The sequence below is a fragment of the Parastagonospora nodorum genome, assembly GCF_000146915.1.
Source record: "Parastagonospora nodorum SN15 chromosome Unknown scaffold_18, whole genome shotgun sequence".
NCBI classification, from domain to species: Eukaryota; Fungi; Ascomycota; class Dothideomycetes; order Pleosporales; family Phaeosphaeriaceae; genus Parastagonospora; species Parastagonospora nodorum.
Window position 1 is genome coordinate 44,149 of NW_001884566.1, and position 22,222 is coordinate 66,370.

A 22,222-nucleotide genomic window follows, 5' to 3' on the forward strand; every position below is an offset into this window, starting at 1 on the left:
TGACGATGAGCAGCCTGGCAGAATGGTGAGTACAATCGTTTCAGAAGCTTAGGGGTTGCCTACAAAGCACCAGCATCGAAGATGAATATGAGCGCCCATTTCCTTGCCCTCTCTAATCGGAGACTAGTAAGGCTTGGTAGTGGTGCAAGGAGTATGCAAACGTCCAGTACTAATCCCGACACCTCTAGTGCTGTGAACGATGCAGTTTGGTTACCGCAGAGTCCTTTCACATCTGGACTCCACTGCATCGCTAGAGGTCGGCAAATCAAGCATATTTCCAGTACGGAAGAAAGTCCGTGACCTATACAAAGGCACAAGATAGTGGCGATGAAGTGGCGAAGATTGGCCGACACCTTCCCGAAAATCCTTCTCATGTAGCAACAGCTAGAAACGCGAATCAAGGCCCCACAGATGGACCACAAGACTTCGTTTGCGATCAAAGACTATCATTGTATTAATATCTTGCTCCAATCCTGTACTATGGCTCTTGCCTTTGCAACCGCGAAGACGTTTTGCTGCGAGATATCCCACTGATGTCTCCCACTACCTTCGTCCACCACAGCCCATGTCGTCTGAGCGACTAGAATGATACCGAATAGAAGCGCAAGCCAGACGCATATATCTGAAGCGTCTGGTTTCCCTTTCTTGATGCGCAACAGCCACACTAAGTGCATGATGGTGGAAAGGAAAGCTAGCCCCACCACGAGCCAACTTGTGATGATTGTCGTTATCGCCAATGATGTAAGTTGTGCCATGTTGAGGGACTCAAGATATTGCAAAGATTCTAGGAATGGCTCTGGCATATCACGGTATATGTTGCGCCGGTGGGCGCAGCAAAGACGCACCCGAAGAGCCTGCAGCTGCTCGGGTGGTGTTGTGGCGCAGCAAGGCTATCACACACAGCTTTGGATTCTCATGCATGTCCAGTGTATTCGCCTTCTTTATCATTGAGCTGATAGCCCAAGCCGGAAAGTCGGTGAGTATTGCCACAAGCTGTTTCTGGATATCGTTCGAAGTTCTGTGTGGATTCAGGAAGGTTGCTGGCTGATTTCACAGCGCATACGTCCAACTAGACTGGCAGGCCGATTGTGTAGGCTTGCTCATTGATCCATGACGCAATTTTGATGCTTCTCGTTAATGGTTTACAAGGCAACGGACGATGTTTGAAGGATGGAGATGGAGAATTTTGCAACAGCGCACTTGTTACGACTACCGGCGAGCCGGAATCGGGAAGCCGATGCCCAAGGCAACCTATTAGCGCCAAAACTCAACTTCGAACCACGACATTGAAACACCCCACCCTTGCGCATGCAGCTTGCCTTGCATCAACATGTCCTCCAAACCCGCTGTCATTTCCGTTATTGGTTCTCTCAATGTTGACCTCGTTACACGTACTCCACGAGTACCTGTGGCCGGTGAGACCTTGACAAGTGAATCTTTCAACATCGGCTGGGGAGGAAAAGGCGCGAACCAGGCCGTCGCGTGTGCACGCCTCTCTCGCACTCAACAGCAAGCATCGTCTAGTGCGGCTTCCGATGTCGAAGTGCGCATGGTTGGCGCTGTTGGAGACGATGAATTCCATTTGGGCTTTTTGAAGGCATTGCAAGCCGATGGCCTAAAGACGGACAGCATCCAGATTATGAAGGGCAAGAAGACAGGTGTTGCAGTCATTACAGTCGAGACTACCACAGGAGAGAACAGGATCATGTTCTGTCCGGGCGCAAATTATGATGTCGAAGAGAAGGACTTGGTCGATGCGGACGCAAGTGTGGCTCTCTTTCAGCTCGAGCTACCACTGAAAGTCGTAAGTTATCTTCACAGTGGGGCCAAACCAGGGCGTTGACGGTACAAGGTATTGCACAACATGAAGATCGCACGGCAAAAGGGCGTTGAGACAATCATCAACCCGGCACCAGCGATCCCACTGCCCGAAGAAGCCTATCAGGGCTTGGGCCATCTCATTGTCAACGAGACAGAGGCCGCCATCCTTTCAGGCATCGAAAATCCAACAAATTGGAACGAGGTTGCCGCTGTCTTCATCGCTCGAGGTGTCAAGAATGTCATCATTACCCTAGGCGGCGAAGTAAGCACATGGCCAGAGCTGGTCTATGGCAAACCTCAAGACTGACCATGCGCAGGGCGTCTTCTACAAGACTTCGAAGCAACAATCGGCCTCGCAGGATGGCCACATAGTACCGGCGCGCAAGGTCAAAGTAGTCGATACGACTGCCGCAGGCGACACTTTCGCAGGAGCATACACTGTCTCAGTAGCACGATGGAAATCAATGTCCCAGGGCGCTGACTTTGATCTCGATGTAGTTATAGCGCATGCCAATCGCGCTGCCTCAATGACCGTACAAAAGGCGGGCGCGCAATCCTCTATACCTTGGGCAGACGAAGTACCAGAAACCTAGAATAAACTGAATCGTCCTTGGGCACACCTGTCTCATAGAACTTCACTGCAAAATAATTCTGACTCGGAACCTTCGAATGTGGTGCCCTTGACGACCATTGTTAAGGTTCAGTATCAAGCTTGTCGCATGCATGTAGCCGTCAACACCGGCTATCGAAATCCGCATGTCCTTTAAGTTAGTGTTCGGCACAACCCCACGGGCGCCGCATCTCCTCATCAAGTCAGGCTATGGCGTTTAAATCTACGTAAGCATAGCCATACACTTCGCGAAAATTCCATGTCATTGGCAGAGTCGCTGGCGCTTGCTGCACTATTGCAGTACCAAGGCGGATATAAGCCCTGTAATGCCTTCATGACGATATTTGGCGGGAGTGTGCAATGTTTCGTGTTGGAGCATTGAGTCGCCGTTATACTTCCCGGTGTTGGATCCTCCTAGCAGTCGTTTAGTGATTTAAACTTAGCTACCGTGCTGCAAGGGTGGTGGACGCTGACTCTTAGGGCTGCCTCCGGTTCTAGAACGAATACATCACGATACACCTGAGTGAATCATGTCTACAATCTCAAATCGCTCACAGCTTTTCGCGACTGAGAAAACAGAGCCAAAAGAGATGGAAACCATCGATGAGAAGACAGGATTCGAGAAGAATGAACGCCACTACATTCACGAAGATGACATCTCCCCAGAGCAAAAGCGACTGGAAGCAAAAGTCCTGCGCAAAGTCGACCTGCGCCTGATTCCCATCCTTGGACTGCTCTACTCTGTTGCCGGCCTCGACCGTGTAAACCTTTCGAACGCTCGTGTCGCTGGCATGAACACAGACTTGCGCTTCGATATTGGCGATCGCTACTCCATCGCACTGCTTGTCTTCTTCGTCACCTACTGCATATTTGAGATGCCTACGACACTGTTGCTCCGACCTGTTGGACCGAAGAACTTGCTCAATGGCCTCGCGATTGGCTGGGGAATCGTCATGCTCGGCATGGGCTGGGTGAACGACTGGCGCTTGATAGTTGTATGCAGGATGTTGATCGGAGTTCTTGAAGCTGGCTTTCTGCCGTGTTGCATGTTTCTGCTGAGTACGTGGTACCAACGCTTTGAGATCCAGCAGCGTATGAGTTGGTGGTACCTCATCAACCTCTTCGTGTCGGCGTTTGGCAACATTTTGGCGTGGGCAATCGTCAAGCTAGATGATGTACATGGCATCGCGGGATGGAGATGGATCTTCATGTGAGCAATGCAGTCATCCCCGGCAATCATTGAAAGCTAAGAAACTGTAGTGTTGAAGGTGCGGCGACAATCGGCATCGCGATAATCGGATATTTCCTCGTCATTGGCTTCCCCGACTCGATGCTAGCCAGCAACAAACTCCAAGGCTTCACTCAGCGCGAACTAGAGATTGTGTTGGACCGAATCGACCGCGATAGACGTGATTCGAAGCCAGACAAGCTCACGTGGGCGAACTTCCGCATCCACGTTGCGAATTGGGAGCTCTGGGTATACGGGTTAATGTGAGTTTCTAATGCATTCACAAACGTTCTTCGTTGTGGCGCAAGTCGACGGGCAAAATTTAACCCATGTTGCTAACAATTGACTTGCAGGTTCCTCACATGCTCCGCACCCATCTACGCCTTCGCATACTTCATTCAGATTATCCTCGGCACAATCGTTAACAGTACGGCGCTTGTCTTTCTCCTCTGCGCACCTCCGTACCTCGTCAGTATTTTCTGGACCGTCGGATGCGCATGGCTTGCAGACCGTACCCGCCTTCGCATGCCATGGATGCTGATGAATGCTGCCGTCACCTTTGTCGGACTTCTCATCACAGCATATTCGTCAAATTCCGGTGCGCGCTACTTCGGCGTCTTCCTCGGAGTCAGCGGCTGTAATGCTAACTTGCCAACCATCATTGCATTCCAGTCCAACAATGTGCGCAGTAATTCTCGGAGAAGCGTCGCAAATGGCGTGCAGTTTGTGTTCGCGGCGATTGGGGGCATATATGCCAGCACGACGTTCATGCAGAAAGAATATCCGACATACCGGACCGGTGTGTGGTGCGCGGTAGCTACACAATTCTTGCTGATCATCTTGTGTGCGGTCATGTTCTTACATTTCAGGAGGAAAAATCGCGCGGCTGACGAGGGGAGAGGGTTGATTCAGGAGGAAGAAAGCTTCCGCTACACGTACTAAGACGGCAAGAAAATGCAAATTAATAGTGTAGCTGGGTTTCATGATTGCTAATGGAGTCACTGCAATTTCCGATTGGCTTCATCAAACGAAAATCTAAGTACAAAGTTTACAGACACACTACATATTCCAGTAGTCCCAATCCTCCAGTTCAATCTCCTTTTCCATAACCGGCTCCCAAATCGCGACATCAACCATGATTGAATCCACTTTGCGTAGTGCCGTTTCCCAGTCGTCAGTAAGGGTCGTCGAGAATGAATCCATGTGCTTGTCCCAATCCTCGCGTGTCGGATAGTTCGCAATCATGTTTTCTATACTTTCATCTCTGACCTTGGGTTTCTTTACCTTAAATGTGTGACATCGATTGCGGAGGGCGATGATGATGAATCGAAATATGGTAGATAAGAATGGTACAACTTGATCCAGGGTAAGACCATTCGCGTTTTCGACGATGACTTTGTTACCTAGAACAAGTTTTGTGGCAGGGTATCGAAGCCAGAGGTCCTTGGCCACGCTACCAATCTCGACGGCTTTGTGAGCTTTTTGCAGATGCTGTGCAAAGCAAACAGCCTCTTCGCCGGCGTGCTTCCAGCAGCTTTCGGGAGCCGTACCCGACCTTTCGGAGTCGAGAGGGTGGAAGCAGAAGAGGAGTTGCGTTCCATATCCGCGAAAGCACACATTCATGTCATCCAAGAATTGGAGAAGCGGATGCAAATTCTCGTGTCGGAAGTCGGCGTGCCACTTCTCACACAAGTCGCAGTGCAGTTCTCGCAGTCCGATGGGCCAGCCATCAGGGAAACGAACGCCTTGGAAACCATCGCGTATATTCTTCATTCTCCAACAATAGTTGGTATTCAGGGTTGATTCAAGTTCGAGCTGTTCCCCTCTCTCCTCATCCGTCATTTTGTGCATGTCGTCAATCCAGTTGTCCTCGAACTCGCGAACTCTCTGCCAGAGATTGTCTCCCCTGAATTTGCCGTATGGTATGACTGCGTTTTTGGATTCTTCGATAAGATCGTGGAAGTTTGGGTTTGGGTCTTTTGATGGGTGGTAAGGTAGCTTGAGGGTCTTGCGTAGCAGTGGTTGGGAGTTCGCGACACAGTTCTTCCAAAAGCTACATACTGCGGTGGCTCGTGTTATGCATGTGTGGTCGAGACAGAGAAGCACCTGTTCCACAACCTCTATAATCTGGGGAAATGGTGAGTGTTTCACGGCTAGGGCTCGTGATTCTTGCGACATTATCAGAATCAAATGCTGGATCAAAGGTAATGGATATGACAGAGACTGCTTCTGTCAGGGTTCAAGAAGAGCCGTAAGGATTGATATTTATCCTCGTCGGACTAACTCTGCCGTCTTCAATTATGTAATATTTGCAAGACACAGTCGTGCATCGGTGAAGCGTGGACAAATTTGATCACAGCCAGAGTTTAGTGAATCATCACCACGGATTCCGATCACTTCCCCCTTCAAGAAAAAATACAGTCAGTATAACGAAATACTGAAATTGACTACCCATGTACATTAGTCTTTGCAAGAATGCGCATCATGGGCGACAATACCCACGTGATGTAATAGCTGGAAAATATCGCGCTAGAAGATGTGAATCTTGGCAAGTATATAGATGGTTCCTACATAGCGCATCCTACTTTCTCACCGAGTCCCATTGCCAATGATTTTGCTGTTTTGATCCCTGTCCTTCACTACTGATAGCGGATCGCAGCGTACTCCCTTCACATGAGAGATGACCTCATACAACAACACAAGTCAAATGAGATAAATATTTTCTTCTCTCAAGGCACTAAAATTACTGAACAGGATCATGCTCCATTTCCGCCGCATCCTTCACCAAGCCCGTCTCTCTCACGGCATCCTTGAACATCGAAAGAATGTTCGGAAAGTCTGCTTTATGATCATTCCAGTCCGCCTCCGTTGGAAAAGCCGCATAATGTACTGGCTGCATGGAAAAAGTCTGCATCTGGTACGCCGACTCAAATGATGGGCTGAAATCGGTTCTTACCATCTCTGCCACTTGTGCCACGAGTGACCTTTGCCTACGCTCCAACGCAGTAGACAAAGCCTTGATGAGCAGAGGTATGGCTTCGCCCAGGGTGATGCCGCACATATTCTCGGCGATGTTCAATCCCGTCGCACTCACGAGGCGCGTACTCAGCGGACGCGTGAGAAGATCATTGTGTAGTTGGTTATGGTCCATGATGTCGCGTGCGTTTGTCAAAAGCGTTGCAAGTTCCCTGAAGTCGGCAATGATATGGTCGAAGCAGGATCTTGGCAACTTTGGGTCATACCTGGTATTCGCCGTGAAGAGGATGTGCGACACTTGGCCACGAAAACAGATCTGAACATCTTCAAGTTCAGCAAGTAGAGGATGCAGATTTTCGAATTTAAACTGAGTGTGAAAGCACTCACAAATATAGCAGAAAATCTCCTTGAAGCCTCCCGGCCAGCCATCGGGACGGCGTATATTCCTGCATGAAAATCTATACCGGAACCGTTTGTTGTTATACCTCTTGTAACACTCTGCGAGCATGGCGTGCGAGGTTTCAGGCCTCATTTCTTCCAGAAAATACTCCGTGAGTTGCTCACAAAGGTTAAGAATAGGCTGGCCAGCATGAACTTCCTGCGGAACGAGAGAATTGCGAGATTCGACACTCCCGGGCTCAAAATGAGGATTGAGGTCGACGCCTGTCGGCGTTGGTAGCTTATGAAGTACCCTCTGTAGCTTTTGGGAGTTGCGAATGATTGCACACCAGAATCGAGAGACGAGGCAAACCCGCAATATGTCGTGGTATCCGAGATTCAGAATGATTAGCTCAACGAGTTCAGCAATAGTAGCCAAAGAGCCACCTGCTGCTGATGTTGTGCCAGTCTTCGATGGCATGCTACGACAGACCCACTGGCAGTTGTGAACCAAATCGATGGTGAGTTTCAGGAGTTTTGGTGTTGAAGTCGCGTTGTCGCGGGTAGTTGACGATGTAGCAACGATAAAGGATTGCTCTGACGGATATTCATGGCTGTTCTCTTTCTTAGACACTTCAATGTGCCAACGTGATGTAAATCGGCATGTCACATCTTCGAGTGACATATGGGCATGTTTGAACGATACGCTGCGTGAGTGCCAACGCTCATATTGCTCTAAAAGTGACGGAACAAAGATAAGAATTCGGCCCATAAGCTCAACCCAACCCAATAAAACAGGGGAGGCCTTTTCAGTTTCGTTCGGGCCTGGTGTTTGCAAAGCTTAACGTTCAGTTTTATGATGCAGTACCAGAACTCAAATCCACATCCTGCGTAGCTAGTTATGCAGCTGTGATATAGATCTTCGCCGTCTCCACGATGGCAGTGCGTACGATTCATGGCGAGACCTGAACCGCGGGAAGCTCTCTTGCGCCGAGCCAAGTTATCACAGCAAGCGACCAGGCTTTATCAATGTCACATCGCGCGTATTATGACATCAAGTGCAGCCCTCGTCGCGCAGGAGAGGAACGTGTCGATGGTTGAAAATTAAATTGCGATCGTCCCGCGTGGGCCCCACGGGCCGCAACGGGGCGAGTTTAGGGCGCCGTTGACATGGTGCGAGGGAACACCCGCCCTGTGCTATCGCGGGCTAGTCAAGGTAATTCGGCGGTACTCGTCGCGTTTTAGCCACAAGATGTAGCATAGGGCAAGCAAAATTTGGAGAGGTCGATACGATGCGCAGGATTCTTGAGATATCTTGCGGTCGTTCTCCCCCAGTATGTGAGCCAAGACAGGAGCGGAGGCATTGCCTGCATCTGGCAGGTGACATCTGCCGTGAACAGTCAATAATCACTTCCTGACACGAGTAATAAGATGAGTTTCTAGGGTATGAAGAACTGTTGCCATTTCTTCGTCTACAACATGTAAACCTCCATACAACGCCGTACATCCCTAGGAAACATGACTTTTAAGTGGCTGCAGAAAGTTGATCACACCTGATCGTGACCTGTTGTTGCATATGTCCGAGTGACTTTGATCCCATCCGGATGAATTTCCTCGGGAGTCTGCGTCGAGCTAGAATCAATATGGGCATCAGTATGACCACCCGTGTGTTCCCATTCTCGGACAGAGCCATCGATACTATCGGTCGTCCTGCTCATTTCGTTGAGCTCGATTTCGCTGTCGCTGATGGTCTTGGCACCTTTATTCACTGTTACTCCATCTCCCTGGCCGTTGACATATGGCTTGGAATGATTGCTACGGTTGGAGTTGTTGCTGCGGTTTGACCCTCCGCTTGCCAGAGATATAACGGATCTAACCGATCGTATAATCGATTCGGGCGCTCGACCACGAGCGAGAGGACCGTAGCAGGGAAGCGACCCTGCGATGATGGAGCAGTTGGGCTCGATGATGCACCAGATAAGTGTTTGGGATTGAGTCGCTGTGAACAGTGTCAGCGTATTTACGAGGTCATAGAGTCAAGTGACTCGTTCGATCATCTGAAAACATACCGATAGCTGCAAATCCACTCGCTTTCGACTTCGCTCCTAATGCAACTGTCTTTTTGACGAACGCGAGACGCACAGCAGCGGCAACGCAACAGAAACCACCAAGCGCAAAAATCAAGGTGACGGCAACCTTCCGCTGGGGGGGAATGTGTAGCTTCGCGATTTTGGGAATCGGGTAGGCTAGAATGACAATGTCCAGGGCCAAAGAGCTACCAGCACGCGCCAAACTAAGCATCACCGGATCCATGCGGAAGGTACCACCGCCACTCCAAGACGAGGATATCGGATCTCCCTGGATGGCATGGCACTTTGAAGGACATATGTGAGGCCGCGTATTTGAGTCGAGATGGAGGGTAACTTACAACTACTGCGACAATACCCCATGCGCTTACGATCCCAATTCCAACCCATGCTGCCATGATAAATCTAGGTGACTCAAAGATGCGCATGTAAAATAGCAGGACGGCGATCTTAACGGTCGCGAGAGCAGCTTGCATCAAGAGTGTGAGACTCCAAACGCAAGTAGCTGACCGCTTGGCGCCTATCTTGGGATCAACTTTTAGATAGTCTATGCCTATACCATCGATGGATGCCCATATGATGATAGAAACACCTGCGGTGATGATCTAGGGTCGTGTCAGTGTTACAAATTCTTGTTCTGGCCAACAACGAAAGCCTCTTTGAGAGACTCACCCAGGTTGCCACAATGACCCAATCATCCAAACGCCATCCGGCTTTCGTCTTCCTCCTGGCGGCCCATCGCAGGAAGACACTGAACAAACTGAGGACGGGAAATACGACGCTAACAGCCAGCAGTGAAGTCGTGATAACGGATGGGACGCGCGTTGACATGGTGGTGCTGAAGAGATGGAAGTGAGAGGAACTAGACACCAGCAAAGAAGCCTTGCGGAACTTTGAAAATTATTGGCTCCTGGTGGGTAAGCAAGATAACATGTGCCATGGCTGTACGACTCCGACGCTGCCAAGTCTCTCGTCTGGAGAGCATCGACGGTCGCCGGCCCGTAAGCGGGCTGAGTGCAAAAGGTGGTGAAGCGACCGGCACGGCAACATGGGCAACATGGAAGAATGCTGACAGACACATTTTGATTGGATGGATAAAGCAAACGCTGATCCCAGCCGAAAGACGCCCCATGATGTTCTGTGCAAGTGTGCGGCACGTCAAAGACGAAGGATCATCTACCCTAGCTAGCGTACCAACTCGTTGGGTCTCGCAACGCGCCCTTTAGAGAGCCTTGCGTGCCACAACACAGGTCCATGTAACATCCACATAGGACCCCTTGCTGTGCTCCTGGGCCAACGACTCCTGATACTTCTCAATAGCAGGGTCCTTGTAGAGGTACTCGGCTAGTCCCAGGAGAACTGTTTGTGCTGCGATAGGCAGGTAGTAGTCGGGATTCTTATGCTTGTCTTCCGCCACCACTTCGAGGCCTCTCTGCTCAATCCGTGCGGCGAGCGCATGAACCCACCTGTACAGATGCGCAGATTAGTTTCACGCTAGTTGATGCGGGAGAGCTGGCACCACTTACTCGTACGAACTGCTGGCCGTGGGCTTCTTCCAGGTTTCTACTAATCTATCGCAGGCAGGGTGTGGCGCTCCACCGTTGCGGGATACCACTCGCGCGGTATCAGGCAGCGGTTCGAACCACTGCAGAAAGCCACCGGGTTCTGAACGAGAATAAGCCTTTGGCATCATACACAGACGCAGTAAGCTTACTGAGCAGGGTGAGGAAATTGTCCAAGAGTTTGTCTGCCACATCATCGTTGACAATGCATAACCAGAAGCGGGCATTGACAATGTCGAATTTGCCTAGATACTCGTCGGGGAAGGGCTCGAAGCAGTTGTGGGTCCAGAACCGCACGTTGGGGGCACGGAACGGCTCTGGGGGGAACTGGTCGGCGGATATGTCGACTGCGTCGAACTCGGCGTTTGGAAGACCCGCAGCAACCTCTGATACCCAGATTCTGTCACGCGTCAGTGGCGTGGTCAGCGCTATGCGGAAAGCTTGAGATTGTACCCTGTGCCTGCTCCAAGGTCGGCAATGCGGAGTCCTTCCTGATCTGTTGGTATCTCAGGATGCAGCAAGTAACCGGCAAGGCCCTTCATCCAGAAATGATTGAAGTTGAGGCTATGATGAATTAGTCCCAGGACCCTATTTCCATGACTTTAGGCAGACGAACCGTGTCGAAGCGAGCGCATTGCGCTTCAAAGGATACGGCAACTCTTCAGATTTGGGTGCAGCCATGGTGGTGGTGTGGTGGGGGTTTGGTATGGAAAGATGACTAGATTGGAGCTGACGCCTGTGCTGAGGCGAAATTCAAACCTTTATATTGATCGCGTCGCGTCTTGTTACCAGCGGCATGGAACTACTTTGTGTGTTTGTTAGAGCGCTTTCGTTGGGAGCTTTTCCGTAGCTCCGTCCTTCCATAGTGATTGCCTACCGCAGCTCTGCGGCGCAGTCTAGGCGGAGAAGTTCAATCAGGACTCGGACACCGAGGTTTCAATATGGATTTAACCGCCAACTTACGGTGCCAGATCAAATCGACAACGACTCCACAAAAGATACTTCCTTGTCATTCAGGACTCTGCAGTGCAAACGACTGAGTTGTGTTTGGCTCACGTGATGCGGCGGTCTGAGCTAGTGCTCACCGTCCGTTGTGACCCGATCCGGACAAGTGGCTTCCGCCAAGGCGCGCCCTTTTCACAATTTCATGCTGTCAGCTCACCTCATCACGTAGATCGCTACTATGTTAACCATGTTCTAAATCCGTGCCGCGGAATCGACCTCAGGGCACACGTGACACTCAATGCTCATGGTTTGGCACGTCTGGCATAGGATGAGGACATGACACGAGCCACTGAATATATACAAGTTCCTTGTGGTTCGGCCAAGGGCAGTGCTTTTTAGATCGTCCCATCGCGCTATACTCGGTTGAGAAGCGACGACCAGCTCCACAGGACCAACTTTACAAGTGCGGGCACGGCAGCGGTACAAGCTATGTACAGGCTACATGTTACATGGAAGGCGTCAGAATTTTACTGTATCTGTCTGGGGAGGTCATTAGTGTCCGTATTCAAGATGTGGTGGCTCATAGGAAATCAAATCTCCGACCGCCCCCTACATATCCTTCCGCACCGTTGGATGGATCGCGGCTTTCGTCAACAACACAATCTCCCGCTCCAAGCGACGTCTGCCAGCGGAAATTGGAAGGATGTAGAGATTGTGGTGGCATTTGGCCATAAACCATGCTGCGAAGGGGAAAGAGATGCCCTCATACTAGCAACAACCAACGGCGGTGCTCCTCGGGGTTGCGGTGTAGCTATTGAAGATGAGACCAAAAGGTATGCTATGAAATCGTTGGCCGTGGATATTGTTGCAATAACTTGAGAGGTTGGAGGGCGTGGAGGCAGCCCTCGCCATGTCAATAGCTTTCTGAGCTTTTCCAGTTAGCCTCACAATAGCGATTACATTTTCAATTATACAATAATTTATGCTGAGGCCTGTCACATACAGTCCTTCGTGCATTTCAATTAACCATAGGATCGAGAAAGTCCCAGAAGTCCCGGGATGTCTGCTAACGCCAATATGTAATTCCGCGATGGAGACTTCGTGGATGCAGCGTGACTTACATATTGGGGTAATTTGCCTCGAACAGCCACTGTGCAGACTAGCTGGATGCGTACAAGAAGTGCAATTTCAATGCTGGAAAGAATGCATACAAGCTAACAAAGACTGATCTTGCTTACTGGCCGCTGACCGGAGTCTATCTTTCGGACTCCGTAAGATCTTAATTTCCTGTCTTGTGACTGGCTGCATTTTGCATGGATGCAGTGTACTTCCGGGGTGCAGCTCCAAGATCCCAGTCGATGGGCTACGCCTGGCGGTAAGAGATGATCCTTGCCAAGTCAACATCGTTATCTGGAGTGAGTGTAACATCTGCTGTGTACCAGTGGCTCAGATAGACGTCTTGTCAGGCCAGGCTGACTTCAGCTCTGGATTGAAGTCTCCGGGCGAAAATAGTCCTTGACTGTGACATGTTTACCCGTGCCACATCCAAGCGCAATGGATTGTTGGTGTCTGAGACTGCCAGTCCTCCTATCGTCTGACTTATAATCCTCAAGCTGTTGTCGCTCCAGTGGAAATCGATACGCACATTATGTCGGCCAACACGGAACTTCAACTTTTGGACTTGTTCATCCTTTCCATGAAGGCTTTCAAGAATCTCAATTTTTCTGCCGTGGCAAGGCAGCAACTGCCACTTATTGCCATTTTTGTCACACTCTGCTTGTTTGGTTCTGTCCTCTATGCCCTTCATCAATATTTCAGCTACAATGACGGGTTGCCTATTGTCAACCGCAAGTTTGCGCTGGAACCACGACTATTTTCCCGCATCCGCTGGGCTTTCTGGTCTGATAAGATCCTGGATGATGCTTATGAAAAAGTAAGGTCTTCAAAGTCTGCTTTGCAACCCCATAACTAAGTTCCGTAGTACAAAGGACGGCCATATCGTCTTGCTCGAGGAGATGCAGATATCATCGTCCTTCCCGATAGTGCCATTGGAGAGCTCAACAAGCTTCCCCAAGCTGCCATCAGTTCAAGAAAATCACACTCCTCATCCTTGACGGGTCATCTCAACGGCATGGATGTTGTGAAGGAAACAAATCACCACGTAAAGATGCTCCTATCTCGAGTGACCCCCGCTCTGCCCAGTCTTCTTGGCGATCTCATGTATCGAGTTCAAAACACCATCACCGATACACTTCCACAGAGCTCTGAAGAGTGGCAGGCCGTCGAGCCGGTGAACAAAGTCGTTCACCTCATCAGCAAAGCTGTCACATTAACCACCTTTGGTGCTCCCATCTGCGACGATCCCGACTTGGTTCGCTTATGCTATGAACACACATTGAACAGTGGGCTTGACCGCACACCCCTCTTAGATCATATGCTGACCGTATTACTAGTATTTTCTATCATGTTTGTCATGCGGCTGATACCACGCTTCCTTCAGCCTGTGCTCGTATGGCTGACACCTTTCAAATGGCGCTTGGAACGGAGTTGGAAGAGGCTAGAAGGATTTGTCATTCCAGATGTGCAGCATCGAAAAGAGGACATAGGGACACGCTGCGTTAACACAGATCTAATCTCTTGTATGATCAGAGAAGCGAGCACAGAAGAAGAACGGGATCCCTTCATGCTGACTCGTCTCGTCGGTTCTGTGATTGCCGGCGGAACATACAGTTCGGCTGCATTCGTCGTCGGCGTCATCGCTGATTTAGTCAACCACCCCGAATATCTCAAAGACATCCAGGAGGAGATCTGCCAAGTACACGAAGATGTGCAGGGGAAATGGGATATGAGTGCATTTAACAGGCTCGACAAACTTGATTCAGCTATGAAAGAGACATCACGACTGGCTCCGGGAAGCTTGCTCGTGTACAGTCGGTACATTGAACAGGATTGCGTTCTTTCCAGTGGTCTTCAGCTCAAGAAGGGCCAATTTATCACGACCTCAGGACACTCCATTGCCATGGACCCAGAGGTCTTTCCAGACCCAAGAAAATACGATGCATTGAGATCCTTCCGTAATTTGGAGCGCCACCGTGCTCAACCGTTCAGAAGTGTTGAGGGCGATGATCATCGTTGGGGAGCAGGTAGATGGGCGTGCCCCGGAAGGTTTATTGCCAGTATTGTGTCAAAAATAATACTGGTAAAGTTGTTGGATGAGTACGAGTTTGCATTCATTGGAAACAAACGACCAGCGACCCAGGTCATGCATGAATTCGTCTTCATGAGCCCCAATGCAAAGATGCTTGTTAGGCGGAAGAAGGAAGTTTTGGGTATTTCTTATTGATATGGTTAGAATAGGATTAATTTTCAGACGCAATTGGCTGTCACAGCTCTATGAATTGTGCACGAAGATTCGCGAAGTTACCTTAATGTTCAAATCGTACTGTGTGTGCGTGCGTGTGTGTGTGTGTGTGTGTGTGTATGTGTGTGTGTGTGCGTGCGTGATCGTATACATGCACATCATTTGCCAGGCTGCTGATTAGCAAAGCCAACTTTGATACTTTTCTTTGCCTCCGAATTCCCATGCAGAATTCTGCATCAAATATGCAGTTACCCATCAATCATGCAAAGCAAGTCGCGAGTGGTCAGATCACACCGGCGCCGCCTGAGCCTTGGTCACTTGTGCCGGCAGATAAAGGGTGGGTAAGCCGGATGATGTGAGATAATTACAAGGGCTTCATACGAGTCACAAGGTGGTAACGGCTGCGGCGCTCTTCCCTGCTTGATTCGCGAGGGAACCGGCTTCGCGAACGGAGCGATGCCGCCCTTGCGCTGGAACTTCAGCCCGGACCATGCAGGACTTCATCGGCGCGAAGATAACCGCTCGCTGAGCAAATTCAATTTTGGATTGTCTTAGCGAGGCGCATTCGTTCACGAAGGGTGGGTTTTCGGGGACCGTGACTGTGCCCCTTCCAAGGTTCCATTGTTTTGAGCGAATGTAAGCGAGACCTTCTCGGGACCAAACAAGTCGATCTGTGCGCCACTGCCGCTACGCGCTGAGTTTCTGGCTGGTCAGCAATATATCAGTCTACAGCTTGAGATTCCAAAGGAACACTCGCTTCGATCGATACCGTTGACATTATCCTTTGCAGTAATCTGGACTAAGATATGGCTTCCAACACCCCACTTGTTGTGTACTTATCGACCTACATCTATGAGCATGGTACTCCCATCTTTCTGTGGGCATGCGCGATACCTATCATTTTCTTGTACTTTTCCTATGAGACTTTCGAGACATGGAGAAAGGGGGACGCACAATCTGAGATTCCATTAGTTGGGCCCTTGGGCCACTTATCTACCTAGGATTGTTCTCAACGCGGTATATGCCACGAGCGCAACAAATCTGCTGCAGAGTGGTTACGAAAAGGTGTGTAGTATTGACGCACGAAAAGATGTTTTAACGTTGATCGTGAAACAGTTCAAGCATGGAGCGTTTCGCATCCTACGAATTGATGGAAACATTGTCATCTTGCCTCAAGACGTCTTGGAGGAGCTTAGTTCACTTCCTTCGACTGTCGTAAGTCCGCATGGTGCTCTGGAGAAAGACTTGCTCGGGCCACATACCGGAATTGATCTCATCCTCGAAAGTCGACTCCATCACACCATTGTGCAGCGTAAGCTTACACCACGACTACCTCTACTTACGCCCGCTCTGGAGATTGAACTGTCCTCGGCTGTAGAGGAACATTTTCCAGCATGCGACGACTGGACTGAGTTCCAGCCATACCAAGTTCTTGCAAAGATATCTGCAAGGATTTCTGCCAGAGCTCTTGTTGGGCCTGAGTTGTGCCGCAACAAAACTTGGCTTGATGTGTCAGTCAACTACACCGAATGCCGTAAGTCTATCCGCAGCTCACACCCAGCAAACATAGAGAACTGAATCTGAGACCAGTGTTCCGCACCATCGTCGTTCTCCGGATGTTCCCGACATGGATGCACTCATCACTTCGCTATGCTCTACCTTCGTTCTGGGGTGGTAAAAATTACCTGTATGCCGGAAAAGCTCTGCTTCGCCCTGTCATTGAGGAACTCATTCAGAAGAACAACGACGGGCTGTGGAGCCCACAGACTACAGAGCAGGACATGAATGTCCTCAGCTGGCTTGCAGATACAGCCAAAGGCCATGACCGAGACGCAGATACTCTTGCTCACGTCGAAATTCTTCTTGCTCTGGCCTCCGTTCATACAACCCTGCTCCGGATGGTCAACGTATTGTACGACCTTACTGCAGATTCGCAGTGTGCAAGGGAAATCGAGTCGGAGATCGCAGACATGCAAGCTCATCAGCCAACCTGGACGCCAGCTTCGTACGATAAGCTTGGAAAACTGGATAGTGTTCTGCGCGAGTCACAGCGGATGTCTCCACCAACAACTCTTGGTATGAAGCGTTTGTTCAAGGAGACTCATACCTTTGCCAATGGCTTACGCATCGAGGAAGGCACGTACGTGTGCCTTCCCATATACGCCATTGAGAACGACCCCGAGAACGCACCTGATCCTTCCACTTTTGACGGCCTTCGAAACTACCGACTTCGAGAACAACTCAACGAAAGCTCAAGACGCGAGGAATATCTCTTCTCGACGCCGGAACCCACAGCGCTGAACTTTGGCTACGGCAAGACCGCATGCCCCGGACGCTATTTTGCTAGTCTGATCATCAAGATGGTTTTTGTGAAACTTTTAACAGAGTATGACTTCAAGTTCCTGGATGGAAAGCAGAGGCCGAAGAGCATCATGGCTCATGAATTTCTGTTTTGCTGGCCCTGGCAAAAGATGTTGATCAAGCGCAAGCAGAACACTGCAAGCCCATTTTGAAATCCGTAGGTGCATACGCAATGTAATATGGGAAAATTTTTCGGTTAATGTGACAAGTACACAGATACTTTCTTCGGAATTAGATTACATATTTAGAGTGGTTTCTTGCCCACGATAGTAATGAATCCATCAACAGAAGTTACTCCATGTGCAAAGTCTTCCGTCAAGGTATCCAGATGCTCCTCTTTGAACTCATCGACTGCTTTGCTCAGCCCCTCTTGAATATCCATCATGGAAAGAAGATGCAATTCGTTCATCTGCATTAACATACTTTTCCTCGTCTTGACCCTATCTTCGGTGATCACATCAAGTCCAGTCTTGGTAAATTCTCGGGCAATATCGTTGACCCAACTGCAGAGACAGATTAATATTGGCTAGGTAATTTAGGGTTGAAAATACTGACAAGGCGTTGTAATTGGGGAACGGGTTCTTTTCCAGCGCAATGAGTGCGTTGACAGCCTCGAAAGAACGACTAGAGTTGGTACTGAGAGGCTCAAGATCCGTCTTGTCGTGCTCGGTCCACTGAATGTATCCACCGGGTTCTAATCATATCCAATAAGCCGTGACTGCATAGAGACTGGATAAATACATACTCAACAGTGCCATCGCGTTAGCCAACATGACGTTGAGCTTCTCGGGTGGCAGGGTAAGAAACAAACGAAAGTTGATGACATCAAACTGTCCCAACAAGTCCTCGGAGAATGGTAAGGTGATGTCATGTATGCGAATGCTGAGATTGGGAGGCAACCACGGAGAAGGAGGGGTAAAACGATCAGAGGTATCGAAGGCGACAACTTCTGCACGTGGACCGAATGCTTCGGCAACTTCGATTGGCCATATGCTAATCTTTGAGGTAAGCCGTTGCTTTTTTTCCCCATGGTAGAGAGCTGTACGCTGTTTGCGTTCCCATATCAGCAATTCGTAACTTTTGATTACTAAGCTCGATGCTGGGGTGTATGTTATAGCCCGTGAGCTGTTTCAGAAAGCAGTGGAAGTAATTCATCCTACTATTTGTTACAATCTAGCATTTGATGGTGAAAATTAATACCGTACTTGATGGAGGTAATGAAGCTCCTTCCTTTCATGTATTGCTCTGCCATTATGAGTGAGGCAAGTGTGATGATCGATGATGTTGCGAAAGTTTTCAATGCCAACAGTATGGGAGCATCCAAATCGTCACACAATGTGCCAGCACTCTTATTGAATTTCGTCAGAAGTCGGGTAAGGCGTTTTGGCGGCACGATGAAGGGTGGAACAATAAGTGATCACCGTAAGCACTTGTTCAATGTGTGAAGTGGGTAGCGGCGATGCATGTGACAGAACAGCTCGCGCCTGCGCATGTACGCGCCAATGCGGTAGAGATTGCGCAGCCTTGATATTTATAAGACGCTGATCAATGCATGTCTCGCGATGATGCACATGCCCAGCTGAGTTCGGGGTCCGAGGGAACTGGGCCCTGGTTAAACCCTGGGTATGTCGACCCTGCACGTGCATGCAGGATGCGGTGCCACAACCGTCGCAGCCCGGTCTGGTGACCAATCAGCACCACACCCGCCATGACTTTCCGGTCAGCCTTGGAGGTGGCTAATATCCCGCCTAGGGTATCCCTTGCGTCCATCTGCGTGATTGTATACATGTCTCAATGATGGTGCTAATTCCGCAGGCCGGCCCTGCGCCGCAATAAGCCTTGTTGAGCTCGCTTGCATACGATAGGTAGTTGAAGCGTATGAAGATAATGCTCGATTCTCATTGCCTTCGCCCTAAGCCTACCCGCGCCCCATAGAATCTCCTTCTTTCCTCGCTATCCTATTCTCTTGAATTCATTTTTCCGTAAAAGTATTTACCCACCAATATGGACGACGACAGGACACACTCAGACGACGTTGACCTGAAGACCAAACAGCAGACTAGTCAACAGACAAAAGTAGAGGATGCTACTATAGATCCAGAGAACGAGGTAACTGGCATCAAACTCTTGTTGATTCACATTGGCATTTGCCTTTGTACTTTTCTAGTAGGCTTGGTAAGTGTTCTAGAGAAATGAGCGGGATTAGATGTTGACCTTTATGTAGGACTTCAATGTAATTGCCACGGCAGTTCCAGTCATAACGTCCCGTTTCAACTCCCTCGATGACGTTGGATGGTACGGCGCTGCGTTCTACATCGCCCTCTGCGCTTCGCAGCCTCTTGCCGGGAAGACCTTCACGCTGTATCCAAAGAAGATGACCTACCTGATATATCTTGCGTTCTTCGAGATAGGGAGTCTGATCTGCGGTCTTGCACCTACCTCGAACGGGCTGATTGCTGGTAGAGTCGTTGCGGGGTTCGGAGCGTCGGGTGTTTTCGCAGGCGGATTCGTGATCTTAACGACCATCATACCTCTGCACAAGCGCGCAATTTACACAGGGACAATGAGTTCAACTTTTGCGATTGCAAGTATTGTTGGACCAGTTCTTGGAGGAGCTCTAACCCAACACGCAAGCTGGCGCTGGTGCTTCTACCTTAATCTTCCTATTGGTGGCCTCGCGGCTACATTTATCTTCTTCGTCTTCCATGTGAAGCCGGCGCCTACCGAAGCAGCGCCGAGGCTCGAAAAGCTCAAAGGGCTTGATGCGCTCGGATTTACTCTTTTCGCTAGCTCGATCACTATGCTGCTTCTTGCACTGCAATGGGGTGGAGTCGTTCATCCCTGGAAATCGTCGACTGTCATCGGGTTGATCATCGGATCCGCGCTGATCATGAGCATTTTTGTGGCATGGCAAATCTACCTCAAAGACACAGCATTGATTCCACCAAGACTGTTCGACAACAGAAATGTTTGGCTTATCTGCGCTAGCAGCTTCTTCGTCAATGGGCCATTCCAAACCATTGTGTACTGGCTGCCCATCTGGTTCCAATCCGTACTTGGAGTTTCACCAACTGCATCTGGTATCCATTATCTTCCGACTGTCATTGCAGACGTTCTAGCATCGTTCATTGGCGCTGGCATGGCAATGAAACTAGGTGTATGGAACCCCTTTTTGTTGTTCGCCGAAGCAATGGTCTGTATTGGTGCAGGCCTACTCACGACGCTACGTCCCGGCATCAGCGATGGCCACTGGATTGGCTACCAAATATTTGGTGGTATAGGATATTCCCTCGCCAGCAACATGGTACGACTGGACCTTCTCCTTTCTATCGGCAGTCAAAGCTGACTACACTACAGGCTCACCTAGGTATGCAGGCTTCTCTGCCAAAAGACCTTGTTCCTTTAGGTGCTACGAATCTTCTCATGGTCATATCAACCAGCTGCGCCATATTCCTAGCTATCGGTCAGGCTGTATTCCAGGGACGTCTTGCTACAAACCTTGCCGAGATTGTTTCACCAGATATTGCCGAAAAAGTTGTCTCTGTTGGCGTAACAAGGTTCAGAGATGTAGTTAGTCTCGTTGACCTCCCCGGAGTTCTACGAGCGTATAGTGACTCCGCGACCGATGTTTTCGTAAGTCATCTATCCTTTCAAATCGCCTGCTTCAACTAACATGATTATAGTACATACCTGCCATCGCCCACTGTTCTCTCCTTTATATTAGTAGCATTCTGTAGATGGACTACAATCAAGGCACCGGAAAACAACATTGAGGAAGAGAAGCACACAGTATAATCATTGTTGTTTATTGGTATATATACTAGCGCTTCGAGGCCGAACAGAGTCGCAAACACCCAGTTCATATACATTGAATTCTCATGTACGTGGGACATCCACAACACTTGGAATGACACGATCAATTTGTCCTTGATTCTGTTGCGTGTACCAGTTCGCGGTGCAGAACTGAAAGATTGGAGCGATAATGTCGAGTATATTCGTAGCAGGGATAAAATGTTGTGCGTGGCGATGAACCTGGCCATGATTCTAGGGGAAGTTCATCACGGTTCCCTCGAAGTGTCGAAGAGGTTGAAGACCGATATACCCCTGTTAATACATCGGATGAGAATAGCGCACGAACTGTGCCGCGGAGCATCACTCTGCCTAGAGCGCAATCCTAGTGACAATTCGAGGCATTGAATTCATCAACCGTACGTGGCACAGTCTAGGTTGTGTTTGTGGTTTTCGGGTAAAGCTTTAGGGCGCACCTCGGGGTCCTCAGACGTACGGTCCCCACAATCCATGCCCACTGAGCTGACATGGGTCATTCCTTCACTTGAGATCTTGTAGTGTTGTATAGACACCTCCTCATACCTCTAGGAACCAGGAATCGACCCGCAGTCAGTGGAAGGATGGTAGATTTCAGCGTCTAACTAGCTTTTCGACGATCGTCGGTGAGGTTTAAAGCCCTCAGGAGGGAACCATCTGATATACTAGCTGCTTACTTCATCATCTAATCACGTGCGCAGTTACTACAACACAGTAGATAAGATTTTGAAGCCCCTTGTCACGACAGAAAACCTCATAACAAACAATTCCTGACTTTCTCTACCAGAAATGGACTTTGTTTTGGCCGGCAATGGCGCACTTTGCCCTACGCCCAAAGAAGTGCTCAACGCGTTGATGAAGGACCATGCCGATCTATGTTCGCTCGGCACATTTTCTGTGTCTCTTTACGACTCAGTATGACTTTCTATGGTGCATACCAAAGGTCCCAATCGACATCGTCTTCTTCCAGAATGCCTTGAACACATTTTGAAGACACAGCAAGAGGACGGTTCCTGGATGTCCTAACGTACCCACTACGACTCAGTTCTCAACAGCCTTGCCGCTCTA

The 22,222-nt window shown here is 49.5% G+C and overlaps 10 protein-coding genes across 10 annotated transcripts; 5 read left to right on the forward strand and 5 right to left on the reverse strand.

Moving 5' to 3' along the window:
* Positions 1–1,330: 1,330 nt before the first annotated feature.
* SNOG_10869 (hypothetical protein) lies at positions 1,331–2,435 on the forward strand (the record flags this gene model as incomplete). Its single annotated transcript, XM_001801075.1, has 3 exons — positions 1,331–1,804; positions 1,853–2,083; positions 2,139–2,435. The coding sequence occupies 3 exons, from the start codon at positions 1,331–1,333 to the stop codon at positions 2,412–2,414; spliced, it is 981 nt and encodes a 326-aa protein (XP_001801127.1). The 3' UTR covers positions 2,415–2,435.
* A 526-nt stretch (positions 2,436–2,961) lies between these two features.
* SNOG_10870 (hypothetical protein) lies at positions 2,962–4,601 on the forward strand (the record flags this gene model as incomplete). Its single annotated transcript, XM_001801076.1, has 3 exons — positions 2,962–3,641; positions 3,692–3,922; positions 4,013–4,601. 3 exons carry the CDS (start codon positions 2,962–2,964, stop codon positions 4,599–4,601), a joined length of 1,500 nt encoding a protein of 499 aa, XP_001801128.1.
* Positions 4,602–4,718: 117 nt separating this feature from the next.
* On the reverse strand, positions 4,719–5,837 carry SNOG_10871 (hypothetical protein; the record flags this gene model as incomplete). The annotated part of the gene is made up of 1 exon (XM_001801077.1): positions 4,719–5,837. One exon carries the CDS (start codon positions 5,835–5,837, stop codon positions 4,719–4,721), a length of 1,119 nt encoding a protein of 372 aa, XP_001801129.1.
* A 565-nt stretch (positions 5,838–6,402) lies between these two features.
* On the reverse strand, positions 6,403–7,064 carry SNOG_10872 (hypothetical protein; the record flags this gene model as incomplete). The annotated part of the gene is made up of 2 exons (XM_001801078.1): positions 6,403–6,951; positions 7,023–7,064. The coding sequence occupies 2 exons, from the start codon at positions 7,062–7,064 to the stop codon at positions 6,403–6,405; spliced, it is 591 nt and encodes a 196-aa protein (XP_001801130.1).
* A 1,496-nt stretch (positions 7,065–8,560) lies between these two features.
* SNOG_10873 (hypothetical protein) lies at positions 8,561–9,931 on the reverse strand (the record flags this gene model as incomplete). Its single annotated transcript, XM_001801079.1, has 4 exons — positions 8,561–9,012; positions 9,083–9,386; positions 9,442–9,705; positions 9,773–9,931. 4 exons carry the CDS (start codon positions 9,929–9,931, stop codon positions 8,561–8,563), a joined length of 1,179 nt encoding a protein of 392 aa, XP_001801131.1.
* A 235-nt stretch (positions 9,932–10,166) lies between these two features.
* SNOG_10874 (hypothetical protein) lies at positions 10,167–11,353 on the reverse strand. The gene is made up of 5 exons (XM_001801080.1): positions 11,279–11,353; positions 11,116–11,226; positions 10,815–11,062; positions 10,627–10,765; positions 10,167–10,566 (listed from the first exon to the last, which is right to left on the reverse strand). The coding sequence occupies exons 1-5, from the start codon at positions 11,341–11,343 to the stop codon at positions 10,323–10,325; spliced, it is 807 nt and encodes a 268-aa protein (XP_001801132.1). The 5' UTR covers positions 11,344–11,353; the 3' UTR covers positions 10,167–10,322.
* A 1,902-nt stretch (positions 11,354–13,255) lies between these two features.
* SNOG_10875 (hypothetical protein) lies at positions 13,256–14,950 on the forward strand (the record flags this gene model as incomplete). Its single annotated transcript, XM_001801081.1, has 3 exons — positions 13,256–13,540; positions 13,589–13,978; positions 14,108–14,950. 3 exons carry the CDS (start codon positions 13,256–13,258, stop codon positions 14,948–14,950), a joined length of 1,518 nt encoding a protein of 505 aa, XP_001801133.1.
* Positions 14,951–16,584: 1,634 nt separating this feature from the next.
* SNOG_10876 (hypothetical protein) lies at positions 16,585–17,481 on the forward strand (the record flags this gene model as incomplete). Its single annotated transcript, XM_001801082.1, has 1 exon — positions 16,585–17,481. One exon carries the CDS (start codon positions 16,585–16,587, stop codon positions 17,479–17,481), a length of 897 nt encoding a protein of 298 aa, XP_001801134.1.
* Positions 17,482–17,522: 41 nt separating this feature from the next.
* On the reverse strand, positions 17,523–18,581 carry SNOG_10877 (hypothetical protein; the record flags this gene model as incomplete). Its single annotated transcript, XM_001801083.1, has 5 exons — positions 17,523–17,680; positions 17,753–17,832; positions 17,885–18,023; positions 18,075–18,322; positions 18,535–18,581. 5 exons carry the CDS (start codon positions 18,579–18,581, stop codon positions 17,574–17,576), a joined length of 621 nt encoding a protein of 206 aa, XP_001801135.1. The 3' UTR covers positions 17,523–17,573.
* A 1,548-nt stretch (positions 18,582–20,129) lies between these two features.
* On the forward strand, positions 20,130–20,735 carry SNOG_10878 (hypothetical protein; the record flags this gene model as incomplete). The annotated part of the gene is made up of 2 exons (XM_001801084.1): positions 20,130–20,633; positions 20,697–20,735. 2 exons carry the CDS (start codon positions 20,130–20,132, stop codon positions 20,733–20,735), a joined length of 543 nt encoding a protein of 180 aa, XP_001801136.1.
* Between the last annotated feature and the right edge of the window lie 1,487 nt (positions 20,736–22,222).